Below are 27,992 nucleotides of genomic sequence, written 5' to 3' on the forward strand. Positions count from 1 at the left end.
GTGTCCCTGCCACACCAGGGAAAAGAATGTGGTTGTTTGGCACCCTCTTCCCTCTCTACCATCATGCCTCCTTCTGGCCTGCTCACTTCTTCCAGGAAGCCTTCCCTGACTGTCCTTCCAGGGCTCTCTGGGTTTCCAGGGACTGGATGGCCTTTTCCCTCTCCTCCATCCCCCAAGCCCAGGATGGCGCTGTCCTCAGGAGCCTGACTCTCCTGCCAGCCTCAGAGGTGAGCTCCCCTTCTGAGAAGGCCCTCAGGTCTGAAGCCTCCAGTGGGCTTCCACTCCAGCCTGTGTCTGAGCACCAGAGTGCTGGGGGTTACAGGCTCCCAGCCACTCCTGGGCCCTTCTCCCCCTGGGAACTCTGGGGTGGGCTGGCCAGAAGGTCTGAGCATGGCAGAAGGTATTGAGCGTATCTCCAGGCCCACAACCCACCATCATTCTCCCTGCGTTCATTGTCAGCCAAGGCCTGCCTCCCTAAGACCTGGGCTCCTGCACTGCACCCATGTCCCAGACAGGGTAAGGGAGGTGAAGGGAGATTCAAAGGAGCCACATCTGCAAGAGGAGAGCAGGAAGATGACTATGCCCTCCTGAGAGGGAAAAAGTACATCAGAAGAACCGCAGCCTGTTCCCCTGGGGACCCTTAGGAAATGGTCATTCAGTACAAGAGAAGTGACAGATCAATGGTTTATTCCAAAGGGGAAAGCCCAAGCTGGATGCCTCCCTCCCCGACCCCTGCAAGCTAACCCATCCTTCCAGAGTCCCCACAGGCCTGGGGCTGTTGAGACGGGAGAGGTCCCCACTGTGCCGCTCCAATCCCTGGGCACCTTGATATGCAACATGGGTGGTAATCAGAAGGAGAAGGCAGCCTCTGATGGGGCAGTGGCTAAGGGTGGGGGCAGTGTGTGAGGCACTCTTCGCAGCCAGCCCAGCCACACTCTCCATCGCCAGAGAGAATGCCAAATGATAAACTGAATGAAATTCTATAGGCAAATGGTACAGCGGCTGGGAAATGGTAGCTGGGCCAGTAGCTGTTTTCATGGGTGGATCATATCGTGTGAAGGGAATTATTTATCCCAGAAGAGGGAAGAGAGGAATATCTTGGCTAAGGTCATCCTGCCAGTTAGGAGAAGCCACCCTCCAGGGACCACAGACTCAAAGTGGCTGTGGTGGAGACCCACTGCCTGCATAGGGCGATGTCAAGACACTGAGAGGTTTCCGTCTGCAGTGGGCAAGGGCTGCAGGTTCTGCCACGCTGGACACTGATAGGTAGGACTAGAGAGAGCATGTAGGGTCAGTCCTCTGGGAAGCAGGAGGTGGGCCATGTGAAAGGGAGATGTGTGGCTGTGCTGTCCAGGTACCTGCTGGCAACACTGGGGGATGGGGCTTTGGACAGAAAAGTCTGTAGGCCTGGAGACAGCAGGGCATGGGCAGGAGAGGCAGGCTGATACCATGCGGGTACTCACTGCTAGCCCCCAGATCCAGCCCGAGAAGAGGAGGGTGGTGGGTTAGGGCAGTCCCCACCTATCTCACCCCTGTGATGCGTTGGCCTCTGAGCACAGGAACGATGTTGACCATCTGAGGTCATGAGGCAGGAAAGGAGTCTGAAGGGAGTGTGGCCAGTGGGGAAGTTGGAGGGGCCAGAACCTCCCCGAGAGGCTGGTAGAGGGCTGCAGAGGGCAGGTGCAGGACCAGGCTCCCTTCCACCCAGACAAGCACAGTAGCTTAGAAGGCAAGAGCAGCAGGGTCAGAAGGAAGAACAGGGGTGTGGCGCCTCATTCCTTCTGCCAGGAGCTCATGGGGCTTCGTTGGACCCAATCCCGTTGCCTTTGTTGACGTAGAATGGCCGGTAGTGAGACTGCGGGGAAAACAAGAGTGGTCAGGGAGGCCAGATGACAGATGAGCCCGCTAGCTAGACCCACCCTATCCTAACCTGCCCCAGGAGGTAGCAGTGATCCAGGCCCCGACAATTCTAGGAGCCTTTTGGCCTGATCTGCAAGATCTACCTACCCTGTGATCAGGTGCTGGTCCCTAATGTCAGGATTTACAGGTTTGAATCCTAATTGGAGTCCATTCCCATAGTTAGTGGGTGAGCTTGAACCTCAGCCCCTCATCACACTGGTCGAAATTTCTCTCCACAGCTCAGGAGGTTCCTCCAGTGCTACCACAGCTGCTATTTATATAACACTTTCTACTCCACGGAACTTCACAGCACTGTGCCGAGGGCTATATGCGGATGCACTCATTTAATTTTTACAACCACCCAATTACATAGATTACTATTATCATATTCATTTTATAGTTGAGCAAACCAAGACACAGAGAAGCTAGGCAACTTGCCCAAGGTCACTCAGCTGGTAAGCAAGGAGCTGGAATCCAAGCCCCAGCAGGCTGCCTCCAAAACCCACACCCCCAGCCCCCAGTTCTCGGCATCACTTCTCTTATGGTGAGGGCTTCCAGGATTTTCTTTGGCTCTCTCTGCATAAATCTTCCTTACAGAGGGGGTGCAGAGAGGGTAAACAACTGCCCCAGCCCAACACAGTCCCAGGCTCCCCACAGCCCTGTGCCTCTGTCGTCCTGCTCCTCCTCCCCCAGCCATTGGTATTCAGGGAGCATCTCTGGAGAGAGAGCCCAGTGACAGCTCTCCCAGCCTTCTCCATATACCGTATCTCCCAGTAATTTCATGAAATCAGTGTGCCCCGCCCCGCCCAGATCACTTCATCAGGGCCCTGAGGAGGCAGCCCTCCAAGATGGAGTGGAAGAGCACGACTTAGCTGCTGCTCACCCATGCAAGCACCATCAGCCCCTGGAGGGTCTCAAGAAGAGGATTTGTCCCTGAGCTGGGTCAGAGGCTAAGCCCACCCCCATGCCCTGTGGATCCCAATACAGGAGACATCATTTGCCCCTCATACACACACCCCAAGGGTGCACTGCCCTTGGCCCTGTCTGCCAGGGAACTGACACCTCCTGGTCAGCTCCTTGCCTATGCCTGGTCCACAGCAGGACTTGTGGGCCTGAGGGATGCTCAGACCTTGCTTAAACCACCTATTAAACAAAGGAAGAAACTGGGACCCAGGGAGGGGAAAGAACAGCTACTTACTGGCAGAGCAGGGCCTGGACCAGGTCTCCTGACCCCCAGGGGCCAGCCGGGACCCCAAGCAATTCATAGGGCAAAGTGAATAGATTTGGAAATGGCTGAAGCCTTTCTTTGAGGAAGACTGGGTCAATAATATGGGTTGCAGGTCGATGAATGGCATTGTCGGGTTAAAAGCCCAGAGTGGTAGGTGGGCATCAGGGCAGAATGTTCCCCTCACCCTCCCTTCCCCTCCCTGGCTTGAGGTCACAGCACATATGGCAGTTGGAAGAGCTAGGAAATCATCCTAATTACAGATGGGAAAACTGAGGCACAAAGGAATCATTCTTCCTCACGCAAGGTCACACAGCAAGTCAGTGAGACAGCCGGGGCCAGCCCCCAGGGAAACTGATTCCCAGCTCAGCCTCTCTGCACCCCAGCACCTGCCTCCACTCTCCCAGCGCTGGCTGCTTGCTGGACACCAGAACCCTGCCCTGCCAGGGGCCTCAAAGTGCTGATGAGCCTTCTCTTCAGGGTCCCAGGCTCTGAGAGGGTGGAAAAGTATGTAGTAGGGAGAGGAAGGACTGAGTCTAGAACAGAAACCTTCTTTTATCTCCCCATATCTGCTTTCTGCAGTCCTGCTGTTGCAATGCCCCTGGGCCCAGCTCCAAATTACACACACGATCACTTAGCTTCCATCGCCAGCAATTAAAGATTCTCTCCAATTAAACTATCCCCAGCCATTCTTTGTGGTCCAGGGCAAATCACCTCTCCTGCTCTGACCTCCAACTGCAAAGACAGCAAGAGCCAAGGGCTCCAGCCCTGGTTCCAGCAGAGCTCCTGATGCCACCCACTTGCCATGGCAGCTGGCTGACTCCTATAGCAGGGCCTAGAATGGACCTTCAGGAGCAAGGCATTTAGGCACATGGGGGCTCTGCATGTGAACTACAGTCCCTGATCACTGAGCTCTCAGTCAGGGTCAGATATGTCAGATCTAACGGGCACTGGAGATCACCTCAGTCCCCACATCATAAAAAGCAAGAAAGTGTCTCAAGAGAGGGTATCTAACTTGTCCAGGACCCCACAGTCAGCAGGTGGCCTGGACCCCAAAGCCATGCTTCCCTGTCTTGCTGCTCTTCTGATATCCCTGGCCTAGGGTCATTAGATACGGAACCTAAATATATCTCTTCCCAACTTTCCAGCCTTTCCCACCCCCACACTATCACCCCACTGGCCTCTATGCTGTCAGCACTGGAGAACTGCCCCGGGGAGGTGGGACCTATCTCTAGGAGGAGGCCTGTCCTCCCGCTGGGCTGTTTTACAATCCCAGAGCTGGCAGAACCCAAGCTGCCATTCCACTAGCATAGGCATCCAACAAGCATTCGCCAAATAAAACCCCAAGGCTGCCCACGTTATAGATCAGAAAACTGAGGTCCAGACAGTGTGTGCTTAGCCAGTCCCCTGCCCATTAGCCCTGGCTCTCTACTACCCTCTGCTGTGTGCAGGTATTCAGGCCACTGCTGCCTCCTTCTCTACCCCATGGCCCAGAGAAGTCATCATCCTCCCACAGGCCCTGGAACCTGTTGCCCCCAGGGAGCCCCCTTCAGCGCCCAGGTCTCTGGGTGTGCCCAGGCCCTCCCGGCAGTACTTCCCTTACCAGCATAGTCTGCTTGCCAGATTTCCAAGTCTGGGGCTGGGCCTTGGGGCTTTGGCTCCGCATGAGGGAAGGATAGCCTGGGAAGACAAGAGACTCAAGTCAAAGGGAGCACTGCTGGTGGTCAGGGGCCCCCGGGGCCGGAGCAGCACAGCTGCCTTCTCCAAAGTGACCACCAAGCATCATCCAGCCCATTACCAAATGCAGCCGCCTGAAGAGGCGTGCAGCAGCCAGGGCGCCGCAACCGAAATTCCTGGGGAGGCTGGCCAAAGGGAGGAGGCAGCAAAGCAAACAGAAGGAGGAGGAGCTGGCCAGATGGGCTGGACCAGGCAGCAGGGGAGTGTTGCACCCACATCCAGTACAGCATCACACTGCTCTGCAGGGATTTCCACTCACCTTCCCCGGAGGTTTACACCACGGGCCCTCCCCTTCCCAGAAACCAGGAGCACCACGCAGAAGCATGACCTGCCAGAGTTTCCCGGCAGGAGGCGCTCACTTGGACTCCCCTGCCCTGTTTGGACGATGTTTCCCATTCACGGAGCCCCACTTGTGCCAAGCACTGTGGAAGGGACTTTGTAGACATCTCCTCACTGAGCCTGGCCCCTGTATCTATGAGCTATGAGCTCAGCAGTTTGCCTGAGTTGCACAGCTTATAAGCAGCAGTCAGGATTCCAAACCAGGTGCTGCCAGACTCCAAAACCCAAATTCATGTTTTTTCTCCCTGGCTCTGTGGCCTCTCCCCTGTTTCACTAGCCAGAGACTAGGGCCTAGAGAGAGGCAGGAATTTGTCACTGTGGCCAGCACCCAGGGTTAGGACAGCAAGCCCGAGAGGCCCAGAGCAGGTGCGCTCTCTGAGCTTGGTTGCAAAGATGCTAGTCTAAGGCGGGGCTGCCCTGACTCCCTCCGCCTCAGCCCAGACAGACCAGAAAGGAGCTCTGGTTCACAGTACAGTGAAGGCACTCTTAGTGTCAGCCATCAGCCTGCAGGGAGGCCTGGGAAGACACACGCCATGACCTGGATGCTGAGGCCCTCAAGAAATAAGCAGGGTCTGTCCTGGGCCAGATCTCTGTCCAGTGAGAGGCTGCGCTCTGTCTTGGGGAAGCCCCTGTCCTGCCCTGCTCTAAGCGAGGATGAGCAGGTCAGGCTCATGATGAGCACTGCCAGGCTGCCTGTTGGGCTGGCCCTTCCCAGGCTGGCACTGAGCAAGGAGGAGGGGGAGGAGATGGAGCAAAGAACCTGGGTCTCTTCCTGCATCTGGGGGTGGGGGCAGCCTTAGGAAAGGGGGGCATTCCAGGGATCATGAGTGGATATTAAGAGGGGTAATTCAGGCCTCATCTCTCAGCTCCCGGAAAGAAAATCCCACGCCAGCCATGAGAGAGGGGAGAGTGGAAACAGGGGTGGGGCTAGGGTGGCCCAAGTCACCCGCCTTGTGTAGCAGGCAGAAGTCCAGATAGAGTGTGCTGGGGTGGCAGGTGGGGCATGCATCCCTCTCCAGGGAGCTCTGGGGAGAAGGGACCGGCACACCCTAGAAGTGGCAGAGAGCTCCCCATGTCCCACCCGCCCCGCTGTGGGAGAGAAAAGGGGAGGCATGGAAAAATGGGCAGGTACCGGGATTATTTTTAGACAGCCCACTGCGACCCAGTGGTTTGGAAAACTCTGCAGTGGCCTGTCCCAAGGTGGTGAACTGATAGGGGGTTTTCCCAGTGCCTGCTGGGAGAGAGAGAGGCATTAGTGGCACAGTGCTGGTCCCACGAGGGGCCAAAAGGACCCACCCCTCATTCTGGGGGCTGCTCTGAATCACACCTGAGGGCGGCCACCTCCCCTGCCAGGTGCTCTGTGGTCCAGGCTTGAGCAGAGAGCAGAAAGGCACCTGCTAGAAGCCAAACAGGCCAAGGCAAATCCTGGAGCTCCCCAGGCCCAGATCAGGGCTAGGACATGCCCGGGGCTTCTGCAGGCTGGGACCCTCCACCCATAGTCCTGTCTCCTTCATCTTGCCGGCAGCTCCAAGAATCCCTGCCCTGGGTATAGTGTAGGACTCTACGCCAGAAGGGACAGCTGAGTGACGAGGCCTCAGAGGCCACTGCTCAGGGATCTGTCTGCCCTGCATAGCCCCTTTCCCTCTCCTGAACCCACCCAATTTACTGATCTTGACTTCCAAGCCAGATGTTTGGGGTGCCAGAAGAGAGACAGGGTTACTCCCACCATAGCCATTAGAGCTGTCTCTGGGATCTTTCAGGAGATGCATGAGGGCCTGGGGCCCACAGCTGGGGTCTGGTTCAAGCCTGCCCCTTCGGGATGCCCCCAGCCCCAGGGGACAGGAGGCATCGACCACTCTCCCTTGTCAGAGTGCTGAGAGCACTGCAGGCAGGTGGGGGACAGAGTGCCAGAAAAGAGGATCAGTCTTGGGGGGCCTTAGGGTCATCTGGTCCTGTCTTTCCCAAAGGGGCGCCTACAGGATTGACTCTGCAGGATGCTGGCAGGTGCTCCATGGCCACAGGACCCTAGAGCCGGCCAACACTGGGAGTTAAATAAACTCTGCAGTAGGAGAAGCAGCACCCTGAGGATCAGAGAGGTCGGGTGCAGGGGGTACGGGGTGTCCCCCCCGTCCTGACCACTGAGAGCTGTTGTTGCAGCGTGTAGGTAGAGACTAGAGCGCGGTGAAACAAGCCCTGGGAAACGCTGATGTGGCCCAGCCCCCACTCCTGCCCTCATTTTCAGCAAAGACCACAGCGGCAGCTCTCGGGCTCTCATCTGGCCCCGTATCTATGAGCTCAGCAGTTTGCCTGAGTTGCACAGCTTATAAGCAGCAGTCAGGATTCCAAACCAGGTGCTGCCAGACTCCAAAACCCAAATTCACATTTTTTCTCCCTGGCTCTGTGGCCTCTCCCCTGTTTCACTAGCCAGAGACTAGGGCCTAGAGAGAGGCAGGAATTTGTCAGTGTGGCCGCCACCCAGGGTTAGGACAGCAAGCCTGAGAGGCCCAGAGCAGGTGCGCTCTCTGAGCTTGGTTGCAAAGATGCTAGTCTAAGGTGGGGCCACCCTGACTCCCTCCGCCTCAGCCCAGACAGACCAGAAAGGAGCTCTGGTTCACAGCACAGTGAAGGCACTCTTAGTGTCAGCCATCAGCCTGCAGGGAGGCCTGGGACGACACAGGCCATGACCTAGAAACTGAGGCCCTCAAGAAATAAGCAGGGTCTGTCCTGGGCCAGATCTCTGTCCAGTGAGAGGCTGCGGTCACTGGACAGGGAGGTGAGGGAGGAACTAGCAGCTCAGGGAAGAGACCCAAGCAGGGTTTGGGAGGTGTGGGGCAGCTGTGGAGGAAAGCAGGGGCCAGGGTGGGCAAGCTCACCTTTCAGGGAGAAGGAGGAGCTGCCTTGGACGACAGGCAGGTCATTGTCAGAGCTCTGAATGCTGGAGGAGTACTCCCAGACCCGGGAGGTGTAGTTACCTGGCAGGGCAAAGTAGGGCTGTCAGGCTCCCACAGCTGGGAGGGGGAGAGGAGGCAGGACCAGGACACAGCCAGGTCTGTGACTCTCCAGCCGCTGGCCACAACTTAATCCAGGATGCCACTTGTGATCCCAGTCATACCTCACCCCCATCCTTCTGCCACCATAGCTATCTTTCTAAAATATAAAGTGTAGTCTGGTCCCTCCCCTACCTAAAGGCCACTGTCCTCAGAATAAGGCACAACGTCCCAAGCACAGCCCATGGCTCTGTCGTGAGTTGCTCTCCCCAGTACCCGCTACACACCCACCATCTCCCACTTCTTGGCTTTGCCTCTGCCCTCCCTCCAGCACTGGACATTCAAATCCAGCCTAAGTCTCAGTGTCTGAGACACTCCAGCTTCTCTCCTGCCCCAGGCTATGTACCCAGACCCTGTCCTCTGCCTAGGACACTTCTCCTGCTTCCCACCCTCAGCGATTCAAGGGTGGGGTCTTCAGTGTCAGCTTACATGGCACCTCCCCAATGTCTGCATGTGCCTCAGTCCCATCCCCACATCATCCTGTAGCCCCTACCCTCTGGGTGGCAACTAAATGTTCAATTGTCTGTCTCCCGCAGTGAGCTCACATGAACTAGGAATGTACCTGTCTGGCCCCTACATCACACCTAGTGCCTGGCACAGAGCCTGGTTCCTGGAAGGTGCTCATTGTATGGTTGATGGACAGAATGCATGAACCAATGAACAAATAAAAAAACACATCCTAAAACTTGGGGATGAGACAGTTGATAGTTGCCAAGTTGAATAGGCTAGCACACACCTATGTGCAGGCATGTCCCATAGTCCAAAGGAGAAGGCAATGGGAAGGGGGTGGGAGGAGCTGCTAGGGCACTCAGAGGGCACTGGAGTGGGGGGCTCAGCGCCCCCGTGGGTGATGCACACTCCTCCAGCACCCCCATCTGCCAGGCTTGAAACATCAGTGACCTCCTTAGTCAAGCTCACCCCTTGGCTGCTTGTGGGGAGGGCTGGGGGCTGACTTTTGGGCTCAGGGGTCAGAGATGGCTGGGGCTGGCCACCTGCCCCTGTGCAAAGCCCTCCCACAGGGATCCCAGGCAGCTTCTGTAGCAAGGCCTTAGTGAGCACGTCCAGCCAGGGCTCTGCAAGGCCAGATACCTTGCCCTTCTGTTCACTCATGCCTTTAGTCTCTCTCTCAATGACTGCTTCCTGACCCCCTCCTACTTTTGAGCTCTGGGCCTGTAGCAGCAAACAGGACAGACACAGCTCTGTCCTCAAGGTGCCCATGGTCTACTGCATATGTGGAGGAGGGGGTGCCACAGGTCACGGCTGTGAATCCAATCCTGGATGTAGAGGCCTAGGCATTGCTGTGGTGCCCCTGACCCTCCAGTCTCCACGGCTCTTGTCCTCACAGAAGAGTCCTCCAGTGCTATGTCTGGGGCGGGGGCTGACCCAGTCCCCTCCTTCCCCGTGCATAGCTGGCATGTGACCAGGAGCCCCCAGGACAGAACCAAGGGCTCCCAGAACCAGGTCTCATGGAGTGGATGGCCCTGCCCTTGAGCAAATGGTCCCCTCGGAGCACTGGGCAGAAGGAGACCCTGAACTTAGCAGCTCCCCCTAGGGAAGCCACGTCCCCACCCCCATTTCATCTCATCTAGGTCTTAAGGTGCTGCTTACTCATCTCATCTCCTGGAGCTCCAGGGCCAGTCCCATTTCCTGCCATGCCTTCCTTTCCAGTCACAGCCAAGCTAACAACTAACCACTGTGCGACTTTTCATTGCAGAAGTACGCAAATCAGTAGATTCTTTTTGGGCCCTCGTGCCCTCATACTTGCTGGGGGGCTTCCCCACACTTAAGCCCAAGGTGGCTGCTCAGCTCCAGTTTTCCCCAAATCCTTCCTCAGGAATCAGAAGAGCATATGGACTCAAGGATCTCCAGGGATGCCGAGATTCCTGGCTATTTTTCCTCCAGCCTAACTGTGTCCCCCATGCACGTACACACACACACACACACACACACACACACTTTAAGCTCGGTAGGTAGGACCCCTCTCCACCCGTGTCTGGGCCCCCCACCCATCCCAGCTTCCCACATTCATCTCACACTGGGGTCTGAACCCCATGCCCCCTGGCCTCACCTCTATGCCCCTCCTGCCTGGACAGCCCCACATGAACCCTGTGCACCCTCAAGCTGAGCCACCACCTACCTTTGGTGCCATAAAGATTGTTGAAATTCTTCTGGGTAGTCTCCTTGGTGAAGCGGCTGGGAGATGAGGGCTGGTATGATGTCCGGGCCCCACCTGTGAAGCAGATGAAGGGGGCTGTCATTGCAGAGAATGGTCTCATGTGGGACTCCTTGCCCCCAAAAGGTTGCCCAAGTGCCCATCACAGGACCTGGATTCCGCCATTGAGAGAGGTCCTTTGGGTCTGACATAAGGCAATCAACTAATTTATCACCAAAATTGGCATGCTTTTGAAGAGTAGAAGGGCTCTGTTAGTAACCAGGAGGAGAGCATCAGCATAAACCTGGAGAGGCCATGGCAACCACGGGGGCAGAAGTGGTGGGAGATCAGAGCCTCACTTCACAAGTGCTTTCCTTTCCGCACACCTGGGCTCTCACAACAGCCTTGTGAGGAAGCAGTGGGGACTGATACCCCCACTGATACCCAGCTGAAAACAATGAGCTCCCCATGTGTATTCTGGTCCTCTGTTACCCCTGTCCCTCCCCACCTGACCCTCAGATAACACCACACCCCAAGTTCTGACCCTGCCAGTCCTTCCTGTAAGCCTTTATGCCTGTGGTCCCTGATGCCCTCTGCCCATCCGCAGTCATGCCCCTCTACTGAGCACAGGTTCCCGGAAACTCACCCCTCCTGGGAAGGAGTCACTGCCACTGTCAATCCCACTGACCTCAAAGCCCCCAGACTCAGGACCCAGTCCCTTTAGGGGCCTTGTTTCTTTCATCTCCTTGGTGACTCCTTGGTGTCCTCCCCACAACTCCACCCTGAGCCTGGGAGCTCCCCAAGGGCAGATTTCCTGTCCCTCCTGTCCTCGGCACAGGCTACCCACAGTGCTTGGGCAGGGATGCTGGGGGAACCTGCTTCTTCCATCACAGACATCATAGACTGACTCACAGCAACAGAGCTGGGAAGTCTCCCAGCATGTGAGCACAACCTCCCCTCTCTCTTCAGAAACTGAGGCCTGCCCAAGATCCCCCAGGCCCTAAGCCCTCAGGGTGGCATCAGAGTAGGTGCTGTTGTTTCCTCCACCCCCTCCCACATCTGCAGGAGGCTCACACCGGGCCCTCAGTCTCCTACAGAGCAGGAGAGACCCACAGGAGCCCATCAGGGCACTCGATGGCACCCCAGGGCCTGGTCCATGGATGGTAGGGAGAGACAGGAGGGACAGGGCCGGGGCGAGGCCTGGTGGGGGTTTTGAGGAGAGGGTTGCTGGGGCTGACTGGTTAGAACAGCTTATCCTCTCCCAGAACTTGCCCAAAGGCACAGCACCCTGGGCAGGGAGGAGGCAGACTGGCTGGCTGGGGCCTGGCCCACACCAGGAATGTCAGAGGAGGGAGAGCCCAACAACCAAGAAGCCCAGGGGTTGTTTTCAAACTGGGTGGGGCGGCACAGGTGCTTTTCTGTTGAGCTCATCTCTCCAAATCCCCCAAGCCTCTCCCATTGTGTGTGTGTGTGTGTGTGTGTGTGTGTGTGTGTGTGTGTGTGTATGTGTGTGTGTAAGACATGTGTGAATTACTGATTAGCTCCCGGAGGCTTCCCCCTCCCCAGCCCCTGTGCCTTCCCCATGCCTCCCTCCTCCCCCAGCCCCACTCTCCCACACGCACAGGCACACACCCTCATGGTCCGAGGGACGGCACACCCGCCCTTATGTAACGGATATTGCTGTGGTTTGTTGCTGGCGCCCAAGAATGAGAGGCCACCACAGGACAAGGACAGGCAGGCACTGGTCTATGCTAGGCCAGCACCTTGCAGGCTGGGACTGTCCAAGGCCTGGGAGGGAGGGCCAAGGGGGCCAGGGTGCAGAGCCAGGAAACTCACAAGAAGAGGCATTGCTCTCCCCGCCTAGGGGAGCAGAATGGTCCTGGGGTCGGCAGCCGTCTCAGAGGGCTCAGCCCCTACAAAACCTGAACCAAAGCAAAACACAGCACCAGCCTGGCAGAAGGGAGCCCAGGAGACCTCCGGAAGGAAAGAGAAGCAGAGGTGTGGGCTAGAAGTGAGAGGGCAAGGAGGGCAGAGGGGCTGCCTGTGTGGCTGAGGAGGAACGCCTCTGAGGAGCCGGCACCAGGTAACTTCTCGTTCGAACCAGGACGCTTCTGAGAGCGAACGCAGACGCTGTTCATAATCACATCAGGACAACATGCAGATGCCAGGACTTTCCCAGGCAAACTGGACATACCATCACCCCCACCCAGAAGGAACCTGGCTGAGAGTCACTGCATGGACTTTGGGGGTCCCCTGGGCAGCAGGAGAGACGCTGGGTCTGAGGTGAGGGGACTCCCTCTTACCTTTGGGTGTCAGGTACATGGAGTATCTCTTCATGGTGTCCGGTGCACTCCACTCACCCCCGAAGCTGTTCGTGTAGTTGTTCATGTAGCGATGGTCACCACCTAGGAAGGAGAGGGTCGGGTCAGCAGAGGAACCAGGTGGGAAGGAGGAGGCAGCCCACTGGGGACTTTGGGGGCTCAGATGAGTCACCCCATAGCCCACCCCCTATGTCCCAGGGAGAGCCAAGTCTCCGAAATCTCCGAGAATATGACGCCCTGACTGGCATTTGCTCGGTTCCTGAGTTCTTGGTGGAGAGGGTGTCTGCAAAGAGTCATCCACCCTCTTGGACGGAGCCCTTGTGAGTAAGATCGTGTGCACAGCACAAGATCACCTTTACAAGGTGCTTCAATGCCCACTTCTTATCTGATCCATACATCAACTGTGCTTATATCCCCCGAGATAGCTAAGGAAATTGACTCAAGAAGTAAGAGAAGTAGCTTGCCTAATGTCACATGCCAATAAGGGCAGAGTTGGGGATTGAGCCCTGGCCCTCTACTTCCGGGTTCAGTCCCAGCCACTGCTGGCAGCCTAAGGTGAGGGGATGAGGTCCCAATGTTGGCCTCCATGGCCCAGGGATCCAGGCAGTGGAGTGAGCTGCTATGGTGGGGGCCACTCACCTGCAGACCCCCTAACTCAAACAGATCTGCTGCTCGACGCTTGACTTCCCTCAGCCACCTCCAGTCCATTCCTTTCTCCTGCGACTTCCCTGTGTTCTACTTTCCCTGTCCTTCCCTCTCTCTCTCCTGAGCAAGAGGAGGAATGTGCCTGAGAGCCTCATTCTTCATCTTCATCACCTGGGCCTGTCAGTGTTCTGGTGCACAGTAGATACTCAAAGAATAAACAAATGCCCTCCTAGGTGTTAGCCCAGCCTTGTGCCCCACAGAGCCCAGGATGAAGTGGCCTGGTGTCTCCTAGCACAGGGGCCTTTGAGGTGTGGACGAGTTCCTGGTCTGGTGGGCAGGCTGGCATCAGGGAGGAGTGGATGGTCACTCCACTGTCTGACTCACCAGCCACCACCTCCTAGAGCAGACACACTCCCAGCATCCACACAGCAGCCACACAAAAAAACAACATAGAGGCAGAGGAGCCGCCCCCACAGCCCCAGGCACAGGTGTGGGCCACTGAATCAGCAGTGCCCATCCCTGCGCCTGCTTGCCACCTTGCCACACACCTCATACAGGATGCAGGGCCACACCTGTACAGAGGCTGTGGCCATCATTGTGACCTAGAAATGGGACATTGAGGGGCCAGGAGGCTGAACAGTTTCTGCAAGGCTCACTCCACCCCAGTCGAGGCCATCCCCTCAGGCCTGGCCAGACCTCACCGGAGGGGCTCCCCTGCTGGGTTTGTACCCCAGGGCTGATGATTATCACACTCCTCAACCCCACTGCTGCAGCCACCGGCAGCTGCAGCTTCTCAGATGAGAGGGCACGGGAGACTGAATAGCAGAGTGTTCAACCCCGCCGTACCCCCTACCGAGCTGTGCGCCCTATGAAAGGATGCGTCTCTGAGCCTCAGCCTTCTCACCTGTAAAATGCAGTACACCCCGCAGGGAAAATAAGGTAATGTGCATGAGGAGCTCAGCGAAATGCCCAGCATCGAGGGAACACTCAATCATTGTCAGCTGTCACCATCACCATTAGCATCACCACTATTGTCATTAGAAGGAGGATTTCGGGATCTGAGTGCCGTTTGAAGCCAAATGATTGTCTTGCTGAAATGGCTTATCTGTCCTTGGGTGTGATTGAATGTCCCCCACATTTCAGAGGGACACTGTGTGATACTGCCATCACCAAGGTGCACAAACGGCCTCCTGAACCCCAACCCTTCCGCACACTCCTATCCCCCTCATCCCCTTCTCCTCCCCCAAAGAATCATATGCTGTGTCTGGAGAGCAATCAGGGGTCCTTTCCTTGGGGTATTCACGTCTAGCATTCACTAATAAGGCTGTACTCTCAAGGCCCCGTGCAACGCCTGCGACATTGGGTGGGGCCTTGGGGAAAGTGCCCAGGCTTCAGGCCCTAAAGGGACTGGGTGGAAAAGGACTTAACAATGTTGTTTCTCAGGTTCAGAGGTTTTCTGTGACGTGATTCAGTTGACCTCTGACGGGACAGCATGACTCAGAAGAAGAGCTGACTTCAGGGGAGCTGGTAAGTCACAGAGACAGTGTCCCACCATCTCCAGCCCAGCCCACCAGGCCAAGTCCAGCCTCTGGGCTCAGCACTGTTCAGCATGGCCACGATGACAGGCAAGTCCTCCCTCCAGGCATGGCTGCAGTTCTAGGTCACGCCTGCTAGAGTCTGCAAAGCCACCAGTTTGGAGTCTGGCCCATACCAGGGGCAGGATCCACACAGCTGCTGGGCTGGGCCCGGCAATTAGATATAGATCTGAACAAAACCAGTCTCTGAGTTTGATGGGCAACCCACAGAGAGGAGGCATTTGTGCAGCCACTGCCCAGGATGTCCCTGCTCTGGAGGCCTCTTGCTATAGCTGCATAACTTTGGCAGCAAGTTCAAAGGAGGGGGAGGGTTAGAATCCCTGTATCCTAGTCCAAACAGCCTGAGGAAGGGTGGGTGGGTGGGTAGGAACAATGAGAATAAGCTCACCAGACGCCAGCCCATGTCAGGCAGCAGGAATTGATTTGGGAGAGAAAGGTCCATGGCCTTGGGGCCCAGCCACGAGAGGGGACCTACCGTTCTCCATGTGGTTCCTCTCAATGAAGTTACGGCTCAGGTCCGCCTTGCACATCTTCTCAACGTGGCGCATGCATACATTGAGCAGGTCGTCCTTGAAGTTGCCTAGCGACTGTCCCAGGCCCTCCCCCTCCAGCAGGACATGATAGGTGGGCAGGGGTGGGGGGAGAGAGTAATTGCTCATCAATGCACCAAATTCCTACCAAGAAAGGAAAAAACCATTAACTGCCTGGGTCTTCATGAGCTATGAGGACTCTTCTCTGCCAGGGGCTCTCACAGTGCAGCTGGGGGTCTCAGTGCTGCAAGCCCCACTCTTCCTCACTGGACATTTGTTTCTTCTGTAAGGTGAAAAGGTTCAGCTAAAACTCACTGGATGCTAACACCCCTGATGGCACTGGCATTCAGATGTGTGACTCCACGACTCCCACCGCTAAAGTGGGTGCATCTGTTTACCTCATAGGGTTTGTGAGAGGGACACAAGCTGTGAAGACTGGGAGTGAACACACTAAAGAAATGCAAGGAATGACTATGGTATTCGGGGTCAGCCATGGTGGTCTTTCTCTCCCTCCCTCCCTCCCTCCCTCCCTCCCTTCTCTCTCTCTCTTCCTTCCTTCCTTTTCTTTTTTTTTTTTTTTTTTGAGGCGAAGTCTCACTCTGTCGCCCAGGCTGGAGTGCAGTGGCGCGATCTTGGCTCACTGCAACCTCCGTCTCTCAAGTTCAGGCAATTCTCCTGCCTCAGCCTCCTGAGTAGCTGGGATTACAGGTGAGTTCACCATGCCTGGCTAATTTGTTTTTGTTTTTGTTTTTTGTAGTAGAGATGGGGTTTCATCATGTTGGCCAGGCTGGTCTCGAACTCCTGATCTCAGGTGATCTGCCCGCCTTGCCCTCCCAAAGTGCTGGGATTACAGATGTGAGCCACCGCGCCCGGCCCACAGTGGTATTTCTACCTTTACATGCCATGCTCAGTGCTGCCTTAGCACTGCTCATTTCCCTTCCTCCTCACCAAAGACTCTGTCCTCCCTCTCAAATCCTAACCGGCCTCCAAGACCCAGTTGAAACTCCACCTCCTCCACAAAGCTGTCTTAGCTTCCTCTAGCCCACCTGCCCTTCTCTGAGCTTCTACAGGCACTTATCTCCTGAGCCATATGCTTTATCATTTAATTACACACTTTTCTATATTGTTCTCTAATTGTACATGTCTTATCTTCCCAGCTGGATTGCAGTTGCTTGGGGGCAGAAGCCATGTCTTGTGCTTCTCTATTCGCCACAGCACCTAATAGAGTACTGGGCATGCAGTAGTATCCAAAACACTCTAGCAGATGGAAGGATGAATGGATGACTAGACAAATGCACTAGATCCAAGATAACAAATAGGCAGCACTCCTACGCCACTGCCCCTCTACCCGATTCACTCATCTCAGAACTCTTTCCTACTGAGCCCACAGCACTGCTAGCACGTATCAACTGAAGTTCACAAAAGGTGATATTTGTGTGCCATCTTGAGAGTAGGTAGAGAAATGGATTGGATTAAAAAAATTAAACAGAGAATGGCGCTTGGATAGATGGATGAATGGATGGATGGTTGGATGGTTGGATGGTGGATGAATGGATAGATGAATACGTAGATAAGTGGATAGGTGGATGGATGGATGATGGAGGGGGGTCTCGAAAAGTGCACGGGGAAATTAAGGGCTTGAGTGACAGAGGAGTGGCTTGTTACCTGAAGAAACAACACAGAGTCGCTGATGCTGTGCAGCTGCTCCCGGGTCTGCTTGTCCTCATTCAGCACCTTGGCCCTCTCATCCAGAGCATCCACGATCACCTTCACTTGGTCCACAGCATCCTGCTCCCGCTGCTCCAGTGCAGCCCTCACTTCCTCCTTTTGCTTCTCCAGGTCCCGCACCAGGTCCCGGAAGTTCTGCTCCAGGATGGCCTTCTCATTGGTGGTGAAGCTCTAGAGGTCCAAAGTCAGGGAAGGGATTAGGCAGGGCTTTAGTTAGGGAAAGAAATCTAGCTAGTTGGGTATGTCTTTAGGTTTCCAGCACAGGGTCAGGGCATACCCACTGCCCTAACCTGGCAAGTCTGTTTAGCCAAGAATCTCATTCAAAGGCATCACTGAGGGATGCCACCTACTGATAGAGATAGCCAGGTTTGTTCACAGCCCACATTCCTATCGTGGCTCCTTCTTGGTGAGTTGATATGAGCCATCATTCCCTGTGGGTCCCAAAGTTCTCCCATGGGTCACAATATGCTCCCTGAAACTCTAACCAGAACCAAACATCTTCAGAAAATGAATGTATATGTAGAAATGTGTATTCAGAAAACTAATGTGTATGCCAGCTGTGTATGTAGTCAGGGTCAAGCAGGCAGTGATTTCAGATTGTAGTTTGCAATTACCCAAACCATGGCAGACACATATTTAGCCACAATGGCATAAGCAGAGAAGAAATGGTGTGTATTTGGTGGCTGGGGAGTCTGGTGGGCAGAACATACATTGGAGAACATCGGAAGACACACTGGGGTCTTTACTTGCTGGGATAATATGAAATGGGTATTAGGTCACAGACAGGATCCCACCTGAGTGCCTGGCTCAGACTGAGAACGGCAGTCAGTGAGAATGTCAGAGGAAGTGGGAGAAGCCAGAAGAAACACATGTGGGATGTCTATGTGTGCCTGAGACTGAAATGGGAGCCAAGGCCTGCCTCTTTCCAGGCAGGCCTGGTGGGGTAAGGGAGCAGCAAGGTGAGCTTGGGGGCGCTCACCTTGATGCGGTCCTTCTCCTTCTGCCACTTCTCAGCTTCATCCTCAATCTCAATGATCTTGAGCTGCAGCTGCTCCTTTTGCAGTGACAGCTCTGTCTACAGAGAAAGAGCCAGGATTGGAGAAGTCAGGGGAAGGAGATGGAAGAGAACCAGAGAACAAGGGAGCGGGTCCACCCAGGGGCACACTGGCAGCCAGGGCTCATCACTCATCTATTCAGCTCTTCATTCAGCAAACATTCATCAGGACCTCGGATCTGCCAGGCACCATGCCAGTCGCCAAGGATCTAGCAGTAAGTTAAATACCATCTTGCTATATTCTCAGGCCACTAGGGCTGGACATTCTAGCCTTGTCTTTTTAAGGGCTAAACCTCTGCTTGTCTCCTCCACCCAGCATGAGCAGGAGGGAACTCATTTTCAGGGTGTTTGCCCCTTTCAGTGGACCTGCAGACACTGGGAAGAGAAAGGAAGGGGACCCAGCCCAGCTCAGCCCAGCCCAGCCCAGCCCAGGGAGTGTCTCATGGCAGTAACAGTGTGCAGCGTTTCTGTGGCATGACGTAGGGCTGTGTTGCAAGCAGCAGCCAGGGTTGCCTCTGGCGTGGACTCCGTCTGGGCAGGCACAGCTATAAAATCTGTTTATGGGAAAGGGAAGGCATTCTGCAGTTTTGGCAAGACAGGGACTTTTATCCAGGGGCTCTGGGGAAGGAGAAGGCTAGAGAGGAAGGCAGTGTAGAGTGGAAGAAGGGGTTGTAGGGACCCCTGCCCAGGAAGAGGACGCAGACTGTTGGGGTCTGGGGTGGTTTAGGAAGAGGTTGTATCAGTAGTGTGCTGGGACATTAGCTTTCACTCCCACATTCACCTTCCATTTGGGGAAGTGCCCTTCTCTGAAAAGCAGCCACAATAGAGACAAAAGGAGAGGCATGAAGCTAAGGCCAGTCCCATCCAGCCAAGCCTCTGTTCTGCTGGGCTGCCCTGTAGGACTCTCAAAGCCCCTTCCAGCATGGACAATAGGTGAATGATCTCCACCTGACAGAACAAAGCATCCAAGGGAGCCTTGGATTGCTCCAGATTTCCCCACTACCACTGGGTTTTGAATGCAGAGTCCCACCCCTTTCTCTGGTCATCTCCTTGAGGAGCCCAAAAGAATAGTCAAGGTGAGGAAGCCACAAACCTCTAGGAATGTGAGTTCCAGCGGCCAGGAGTCATGAGCACTTGGGCACATGCATTACCACACGGCACAACTTCTGAATGCTCCACCAGGCCAAGGGAGGGCTAACAGCAGACCTGCTGCAGGCACCCAGGGAAGTGGATCCGATGGCAGACACAGTTTCCCTGGCTTTCTTGGAAAAGGTGCCCAGAGGGTGGGGAAGGCATGGGGCAAGAGCCACAGAGCTTTCCAGACAGTCCTTGAATCCCTGGCCTCCCCACCCCCCCACCCCCCCACCACATTACTGGGCTCTCCAGGCAGGGAGATTCAGAGTTGTTCTCAGTAGCATTTGCCCCACCAGCAATGGGCCGGAAACGCCATAGCATGGAAAATACCATCACCAGAGATGGAAAAGAGGACCTAAGGAGATGAGGATGGAGATTTGGCCCTATCTCTGGAAAAAAGGCTGGAGAGAAGCCAGCAGTCACTAAATAAGATGGTGAGAGAGTGGAAAACAGAAAGGACGCCCACCATAAGGGCAGAAACTAGACCGTCACACTCTCTGAGGATGCAGAGCCCAAGAGCCCAGGAAACACAGGATGGCAGATCCCACGGCCCCAAAGGCCTCCGAAGAGGCTGGACCTGGCAAGCAGATCTGAGCTGTGAAGAAGAGTCCAAGAGAACCAAGACGGGGGTTCTATCCCAGGCACCTTTCTCACCCTGGCGAACTCCTGAGTGAAGCCCGAGGTCGAGGAACAGCTGGAGGCCCCCAACCTCCTGACCCAGCTCAGCGATGGAGGAGTTGGCACCTGGGTTCCTCACCCCACCTTACCACCCCCAGAACAAGGTCTGATGGCAAGGAAAGCAGAGAACAAAAGCACAATCCCTCCCACCACAGGCCAGGGCCCAGCGCTTGTAAAAGTCCTATCTCAAATAGGAGATGGGCAGCCCCTCCATGAAATGAGCAATGGTGGGCTCAGAGGGAGCTCACCGGGAGCACAGGACAGCAAGTGCCTCTGAAAGTTGCCTAGCTTCTCTGTGCCTCAGTAGCCTTGTCTGGTCCATGGGGGGCAGGAAGAGGACCTGCCTCCCAGGGAAGCTGTGGGATGCCCTGGGATTGGGAGTGAAGCTCCCAGAAAGCACCTGGCACAGCGTGAGCACCGTCTGAGCAATGGTCCCCATCGTCACTGTTGTGTGGGCACCTTCCATGGACCAGGGGCCAGGCCAGGTGCTTTCACTCACACCATGCTCGCAGCAGTGTGTGCAGTGTGGTGAGCAGGTGGGCCTGGCATTGGCAAGTGAGAAGTGTGGCAGGTGTGATCAGGTGAGGTGTTGGTAGTGTTCAGTGGTGAGGATAGTGTATGCTGTTGGATTGGGATCCAGATGGAATGTGTACACTGTCCAGACACAGAGTGAACAGCAGGGAGTGCATAGAGGCTGGCGAGGTCAAGACACTGGGCTGAATGCAAGACGGAAGCATAGCTCGTGGATAATTGAAGATTAGAGGACACTGGCGGAAATGAAGGAGGAAAAAAGGGGATGAGGGTGGACTAACCACCTGCAAATGGAAGAAGGTCTGACCAGAGAAGGTGAGGGCTGCACGGTTGGGGCTGCAGAGGAGGAAAGGTCTCCCCAGGTAAGCATGGATTCACTGGCCAAGACAGACGAAGGAGATAGAGTTCAGGGATGCAGAATTCAATGGGGATTAGAACAAAGAAGTATCTAGGCCAAGGGCAGGGCGATGCCAGTCCCCTTGGGGTCCATCCTGTGTAAGGGAGCCAGGGAAGAGGGCAACAGGGCTAGCTGAGCACCGAGGGGTGGAGAGCAGAGCCAGAGGTGTTGGCGGATGACGTGGAAACCTGTGAGGGCAGGGTCAGAAGGGGAGACTGTCTGCAGCTGTGGGTGGAAGAGTCGGTCAGGGTGGAGGAGAGACTTGGCCTTCTATTTCTTTGGAGCACTGAAGAAGTTGGACATAGGCTGGGAAGGGGCCTTGTTCTCACAGCACGTCTTCCAAGACCAGACTGGCAGGACACAGCAGGTTCTTGGAGTTCCCTTGGACTGGGAACTCTGTGCTGCTAGAACACTCCTTCATCACCTCTGGGATGAGTCCTACCCTGTCAGGGGAGGAGCATTTGGGGTGAGACCTAGGGATGCACCTCATGTCTGTTCAGCTCTTGGCAATTTTTCCTGTATAGGAAGTAATATAACATGGGAAGGTTTAAAAGACACTTGGCTCTCCTTCAACACTAGTAGAGGGAAGGAAGGGAGTGTTGATTACTGAGCATCTACTATGTGCCAGGACTTTTCTCCTTTAACCAGCAAAAGCCTCCTGTGGAGGTAAGTGGCATTATCCCTCCCCTCCCCGCCCCATTTCACAGGTGTGAAAACTGAGGCCTAGAAAGATTACACAGCATGCCTGAGTTCTCACAGGTGGAAAGCAGTAAGGCCAAGCTGCAACAATAGGGCTCAGATCCTATTCTGTGCCTTAAGAGGCGCATCTAGAGGTGGTGGCACTGGGCTGTCCTGTGTGTCTTCTGTGGCATTGTCCTTCCCCTTCACTCCTGCTGACCTAAGCTCTCCCATGCTCCCTATACCTCGCAGATGGCCCACTTTGGCAGTTCCACGTCTTTCCTCTTGCTCCCGCTTCCCTCCCAATTCCCTCCCCATTGTCCTGAGGCCCCAGCTTTCTCTCTCCCTCTCTCCCTCTTCCTTCAGAAAGTGGTTAAAGGCCCTCATGGCTGACAGGGCCTCTGATCCCCACAGTCTCGCCCTGCCCACGCCTCCCTCCTGACTTCCTACTCTCCGCTTCATTCCTCCCTGCCCAGACCTGTCCCTAAATGACTCCTTTGTTCCCTTCTCCCACACCTGTCTGGTTGCCTCTTGCTCTCTGATGCCAGGATCGGGCTCTGCATGGGCCACCCAGCCTTGAAATCCTTCAGCCTTGGGTGAGCAGAGGCTTTCCGGAGAGCAGACGGGTAGTGTAGCAGCTAGCAGCACCTCAACCTGGATGTGGTCTTCAGGTGGAGACACACCTGAGCACCCACCTGGATAGGTGTACCTGCACTGCCTCCAGGGAGGAGACGACTGGCCATGATCTTCCCCTAGCCTGAATTCACTACAAGGCCTGTCGGCTGTGACATTTGCCAAATGAGCCAGTTAATTGCCAGATTTGTACTCTCAGACAAATGGTAATTATCTGGATAAGAATCTGAAATGCTGGATAGATTTCCCCATTTCCACCCGGACGTCAAACAGCCTGGGATCAGTTAGTCTGCTTAACTGGGATTTACTGTTCCTTTTGCTTCCTCACAGCCTCAGGTCAGGGGAGGGTAAGATGGGGCAAGGAAGGTGTCACCCTGGCCATCTCCAGGCCAACAGTGGGGAAGAGGACAGAATGCCAGGCCCACGGAGTGTTAGCAGCTCCCTCATCTCCTTCACCTTACAGATGGGGACACAGGCATAGTGGGAACCTCCCCTCCCTGAGCCTTGGTTTCCTTGTGGTGAAATTGGACTAGATCTCTGATTCCCAACCCAGCTACATATTAGAATTCTCTAGGGAGACCTTTAAAATACCTCCTTGGGTAAGGACTGGGAATTTTTGTTTCAACAATTCACCAGCTGATTGTGGTCTGGGGCTTGCTGGCCACTGGACTCGGTGATCTCAAGAAGACCCTTCCGATCCTACAGGAACAAAAAGGCTTAAAATAGCGGAGAGGAATCCCAGCTCTGCCAATCTTGAGTGCTGTAACTTGTGTAAGTCTCTTAACGACTTTGAGCTTGTTCTTCATCTACAGGTAGGACATGCTGGGCCAGGCACTGGCACTCAGGTGTGTGCCATAGACACTGGATTGTCTCCTGCCTGCCTGTCACTTTGCTCCCCTGCTTCCTGTCTCCAAGCCTCTTTTATTTTGTTGTTTCTCCCTTAGCACCCAGAGAGGTCACCCTGCCTCCGTTCTCACCCACCCCGTCCCAGAGCAAGCACTCTCCCCCAAAGTCACCAAAGTCTCCAGGGAGAGTGGGCCCAACCCCTCCAGGGCACCCTGGCCTTTAGCCCAGCTCCCCTTCCCGAATCCCAAAGAGCTTTCCTGGGCAGACCAGTGCTGCTCAGAAACGCAAGGACCCGTGGCTACCCATGCCCAGCAACCAGTGGCCCAGCTTTTGTGGAAGAATTGGGCAACGAGATGAGAAACAAAGCCATGTTATGGTGAGAGAACTGAACTGAACCAAATGGTGGGGTTGAGAGAGTGGAGGAGGCATGAGGCTGAGCCTCTCCAAAGCAATGCTCCTGGCTGAGTGACCTCCACACATGCCTGGTCGTGCTGCCACCTCAGAGCAGGCCAGACCCATGTCAGGGCAAGGCCACCCAAGAGCAGCCAGCCAGCTACCCAGAAGGTCTTAACAGCCTGGCCTGCTGAAGCTTGAGATAGGCAGAAGGAAGACCATGAGACACAGACAGGGATGTATGTGTACATTTCAATCCCACCCACGTAACCTAGCCTGGGAAGTGTCCAGTGGCAGAGGGGAAGACAGGAGGACATGTATGGGACCTATTGTGACATTCAGGGTGGAATTGGAAACATGCTGACCCAGGGACCACTAGAGGAAGGTGCTGTCATATTGTCCCACCAAGCGATCTTTTTCTAACAGAGACTCTGCTCAGAGTCTGTAGGTAGAGCTGAGGCCCAGGAGACGGGCACCCACAGCCCTGGGTGTCATCTTAGCCTCACACAACCAACCAAGGCAGGTCTGAGGCTATGTCACCTGGGCCTTCACCACTGGCCTGCAGAACAGGTTCTGAACAAGGCTGCTTGCAAACAGCTATGTGTGGGCTGATGTTTGGGTCTGCAGGAGATGCCTCAAAAGGATGCCAGGACTGGCATGCTCATTCACTTTGGCCCATCTACCCATTAAACCTGCTCTGTGCCAATGTCCCCCACCTCTGACATTCCAGCAGAGCCAGGCCGAGACAGCCGGGGTACCCATCTCAGTCTCCTGGCTGCCTGGCTCCACTGTTCCCTGCCTAGCCCTATGCTGCAGGTGCACATGCATGTGCACACACACATGCAGGCTACCTGAAGCTCCCACCATCACGGTCACTTTAGGGGACCAGGCATTTTCTCCTAAAGCACACATATCCCAATCCCATCCCCTTGGGGCCCCTTCCCTGAGGCATTCTCAAACACTGGAAGAGGGCTTAGGGGGCTTCCTCCTCAAACAAGGACCTTGGACAGGCCCCTTCCTTCCTCTATGCCTGTGTCCCTATTTGCAAGGTGAGGGAATACTCTGTTGGCCTGGCATTCTGTCCACTACGACTTTATGTTGACTGATAGCCACTCTGCGTAACTGGGTGGGTGCTCCCCAGTCCTGTCTGTGTGTATGAGCCCTGCCTCCCGACCTACATCATGAGCCCTCCCTCAGAAAAGAACTGTGAGTCCCTCAGCGGCCCCCATACTGGAACCTGAACTCTGAACTCTAAGCTCCTGGCACATCCAGACGGGGCTGTCCAAGACCTTCCTGCCCACCAGAACCACCTCTTCCAGGGGTACCCAGGCTTAAGCAGAGATATCCTTGGTTCAGTCCAAATTTGAGGCCAAATCCTACATAGAAGATGATCAATAAGAATGTCCTTTGCTTGTAGTCGAGGTGGGAACCTGAACCCTCCGCCTTCTTGACACCTCTTTGCCCCTCCTCATCCTGAGGCCTCAAAGACATTTCGAAGAATCCTATGGCTCTGTGGGGTAATTTGAAAACCAACAATCTAGCCTCACCCCTTGGGAAACTGAGACTGAGAATGGAAAGGACTTATTCACAGCCTTACAGTTAGTTACAGGCAAAAACTGGGACTGGAACTCAGTCACATTTCCTAAAACCTTGTCTGAGGCTCTGCAATTTCTCAGTTGTTGAGGATGACTGCCTCTTATTCTGTCTAACCTCCCAAGTAAGCTCCCTAAAATGACTTTCATGGCCCCTGTCCCATCTATATCTCTCAGTATGAAGCCTGAGGCCACACTGGGGTCTTCCCCATCTTCCGGCGGGGGAAGCTGGAAACATCTTCCTGGGCCAAACAAGGCTTCTGGAAGGGATCTGTGAGTACATTCCCCTCCCTACCTCAGCCCTTTCTGTCCAGGGGTGTGGGTGAGAGATGAAAGGAGAGAGTAATCAACCAGCTCCTCCTGGTCAGGAAGCCTGGGCAAGGAGGAATCCTGTGCTGTCCAGATCTGAGACGTGCAGAAGCTCTTCAGGAAAGTGGAGTTCACTGCTTTGGAGGTCAGGAAGGTTTGCCCCAGGAAGGCCACCCATAGCAGGAAGCTGTGTGCCTTAGGAAAGAGTGAACCCCACATCTGTGGGGCCAAGGGCAGTGGCCACAGCTGGGCCCTTTGCCCCAGGTATGCTACATCCACAGGCCTGCACTTGCCTCTGCTCCGCCCCATAGAAGTACAGGCAGAGGCACATAGAACTCACGCAAACACACTTACGTATCACATATACAAATACATGCAAACATCCACAAAGGCACAAAAACACCCACGTGCACATAAAATAAACACATATACAGATGCTCCTCAACTTGTGATGGGGTTATTTACCAATAAATCCATTGTAAGTTGAAAATGTGATAGGTCAAAAATGCTTTTAATACACCTAGCCTACCAAGCATCATAGCTTAACCTAGCTTGCCTTAAACTTGTTCAGAACACTTACATTAGCCAACAGTTTGGCAAAATCTTCTACTACAAAGCCTATTTTGTAATAAAGTGTTGAATTTTATGGAATACTGTACTGAAAGCATAGCACTTTCACACCATCATAAATCAAACCATCCTAAGTCAGGGACTAGCTGTACATGTACATGCCATCCACACACAAACTCCAAACTTCCCCAACAGCGTTCGCCTGCAGGAATAGGTGTGTCTACACACAACCACACATGCAAAACACAGGGCCCAGCTGAGAGAAGGATAAAGGAGGCTGTGGAGGAAGTCAAGAGACCAGCTGGGGATCAGCCAGAACAAGCAGCCACTGTACCACAAATAAAAACTGCAAAGACAACAGAAAGGACATTTCAATGGACCCCAAACTTCTCTCTTCTAGTATCTTTCCTCACCCACAACCCATTCCCCAGGGGCCAGACCCACTCAGGTTAGAGGAATTATCTCTTCTTCAAATCAAAAAAAAAAAAAAAAAAAAAAAAAGCAGCAGCAGCGGAAGAAGAGGAAGAGGGAGAAGGAGAAGAAGAAGAAACACCCCAGCCAGGCACAGCGCCCAGGAGTGAGTTCTGTGCCACTGGGTCATACTCTCTGACCTGACTTGAATTTATCCTGTGACTTTGGTCAGGCCTCCAGTCTTTTCTGAGTCTCCATCTGCTCATCTAGAAAATGTCCCTGTCTCCTGAGACATTAGGGGATTGGGGAGCCACCTCTGATCCCCAGGTGGGATTAGGGGGGACAGGGGGTATGAGGGGAAAGAAATGTTTTCTAAAAGAGCCAAGGACAGCAGAAACTTCAGCCCCAAACCCGAGGAAGCCCCAGTGGAGAAGATGAAGGTCGGAGGGGTGGGGTGAGAGAGGAGAGGCCTGGAGGGGCAGGAGGGGCCCCAGCACTTACCTCCTTCTCGGCCTTGGCCTCCTCCACCGTCACGGTGCTATGATTCTTGTGCTCTTGGAACATGCAAAGGTAGCAGATGCAGGTCTGGTCAGTCTGGCAAAAGAGCTCCATCGTCTTGCCATGCACGGGGCACTTGCGGGCCTCAAAGTCCCGGATGGGCTCGAGCAGCTGGTGGTCTCGGAAGGCGGCGCCCTCCAGGTGGGGCTTGAGGTGCAGCTCGCAGAAGGAGGCCTGGCACACCAGGCAGGACTTGACCGCCTTCTGCTTGTTGCCGATGCAGGAGTCGCACAGCACCTCCTCGGAGCCGGACTTGGACCGTGAAAAAAGGCCCGTGTCGGCCCGGGGGTAGCTGTTGCGCCGGGTCTCCCCGGGCTCCATGATGGACACCGTGGGCTTCCGGGACTCTGAGAAAATGGACTTGCGCAGCTCGCCCTTTTCGGCAAAGGTAACGGGTGGCTTCTTGGCAGCCCCCAGCTGGAGCCCTGCGTACGGCGACCTCTTGCCTTCCATAGAGTCCATGCTGAAGTAGTTGGAGTTCTTGTCGTCCCCGGACTCGACAAACTGGATGATGGGTCGCCGCCACTCATTGCCCGCGAACAGGGCGCTCCTCCCTTCCCCTGGCTTCAGGGCACTGCCCAGGCTCTTGCCCTCAGCTGCCTCCCCGCCGTGCCCGTTGGTGGTCTTGGCATCCTTGCCGTCAGTCTTGGTACCATTCTCCAGGCTGCCATTGGGGCCCGACGGGCTCCGGGCATCCCTGGCTTCTGGGCTCGACCCGTTGCTCCTGGAGGCATCTGCAGCTTCCATCTCAGCGTGCTTGGCTGATCTGTTTTAGGCTTGCTGGGGTTCAGGATAGGTGACCTCTCTGGCTGGCGTCTCGGCAGGGAGTGGGGCAAGCAGCCACAGGGAAACACCTCCCAGGTGTATCTCGGCAGGGAGCAAACACCTCCCAGGTGTATCTCAGCAGGGAGCAAACACCTCCCAGGTGTGTCTCGGCAGGGAGTGGGGGAAGAGACACACCTGTGAGGAGGAGGAGGGGAGTAGGCGGAG

At 55.1% G+C, this 27,992-nt stretch overlaps 1 protein-coding gene across 4 annotated transcripts; it reads right to left on the minus strand.

The window, feature by feature from the left end:
- Window positions 1–670: 670 nt before the first annotated feature.
- Window positions 671–27,974, minus strand: TRIM29 (tripartite motif containing 29). 4 transcript variants are annotated; one of them, XM_033204642.1, is made up of 10 exons: window positions 26,946–27,974; window positions 18,198–18,293; window positions 17,156–17,389; window positions 15,436–15,634; window positions 12,703–12,804; window positions 10,385–10,477; window positions 8,074–8,172; window positions 6,333–6,431; window positions 4,728–4,804; window positions 671–1,855 (listed from the first exon to the last, which is right to left on the minus strand). In XM_033204642.1, exons 1-10 carry the CDS (start codon window positions 27,747–27,749, stop codon window positions 1,793–1,795), a joined length of 1,866 nt encoding a protein of 621 aa, XP_033060533.1. In that variant the 5' UTR covers window positions 27,750–27,974; the 3' UTR covers window positions 671–1,792. The 4 variants fall into 4 exon arrangements, with proteins under 4 accessions (XP_033060533.1, XP_033060532.1, XP_033060534.1 ...); XM_033204641.1 differs by having other exon boundaries at window positions 6,333–6,434; window positions 26,946–27,973; XM_033204643.1 differs by lacking the exon at window positions 6,333–6,431 and having other exon boundaries at window positions 26,946–27,969.
- Between the last annotated feature and the right edge of the window lie 18 nt (window positions 27,975–27,992).

Source organism: Trachypithecus francoisi, unplaced genomic scaffold (assembly GCF_009764315.1).
Source record: "Trachypithecus francoisi isolate TF-2019V2 unplaced genomic scaffold, Tfra_2.0 Lachesis_group8, whole genome shotgun sequence".
NCBI lineage: Eukaryota > Metazoa > Chordata > Mammalia > Primates > Cercopithecidae > Trachypithecus > Trachypithecus francoisi.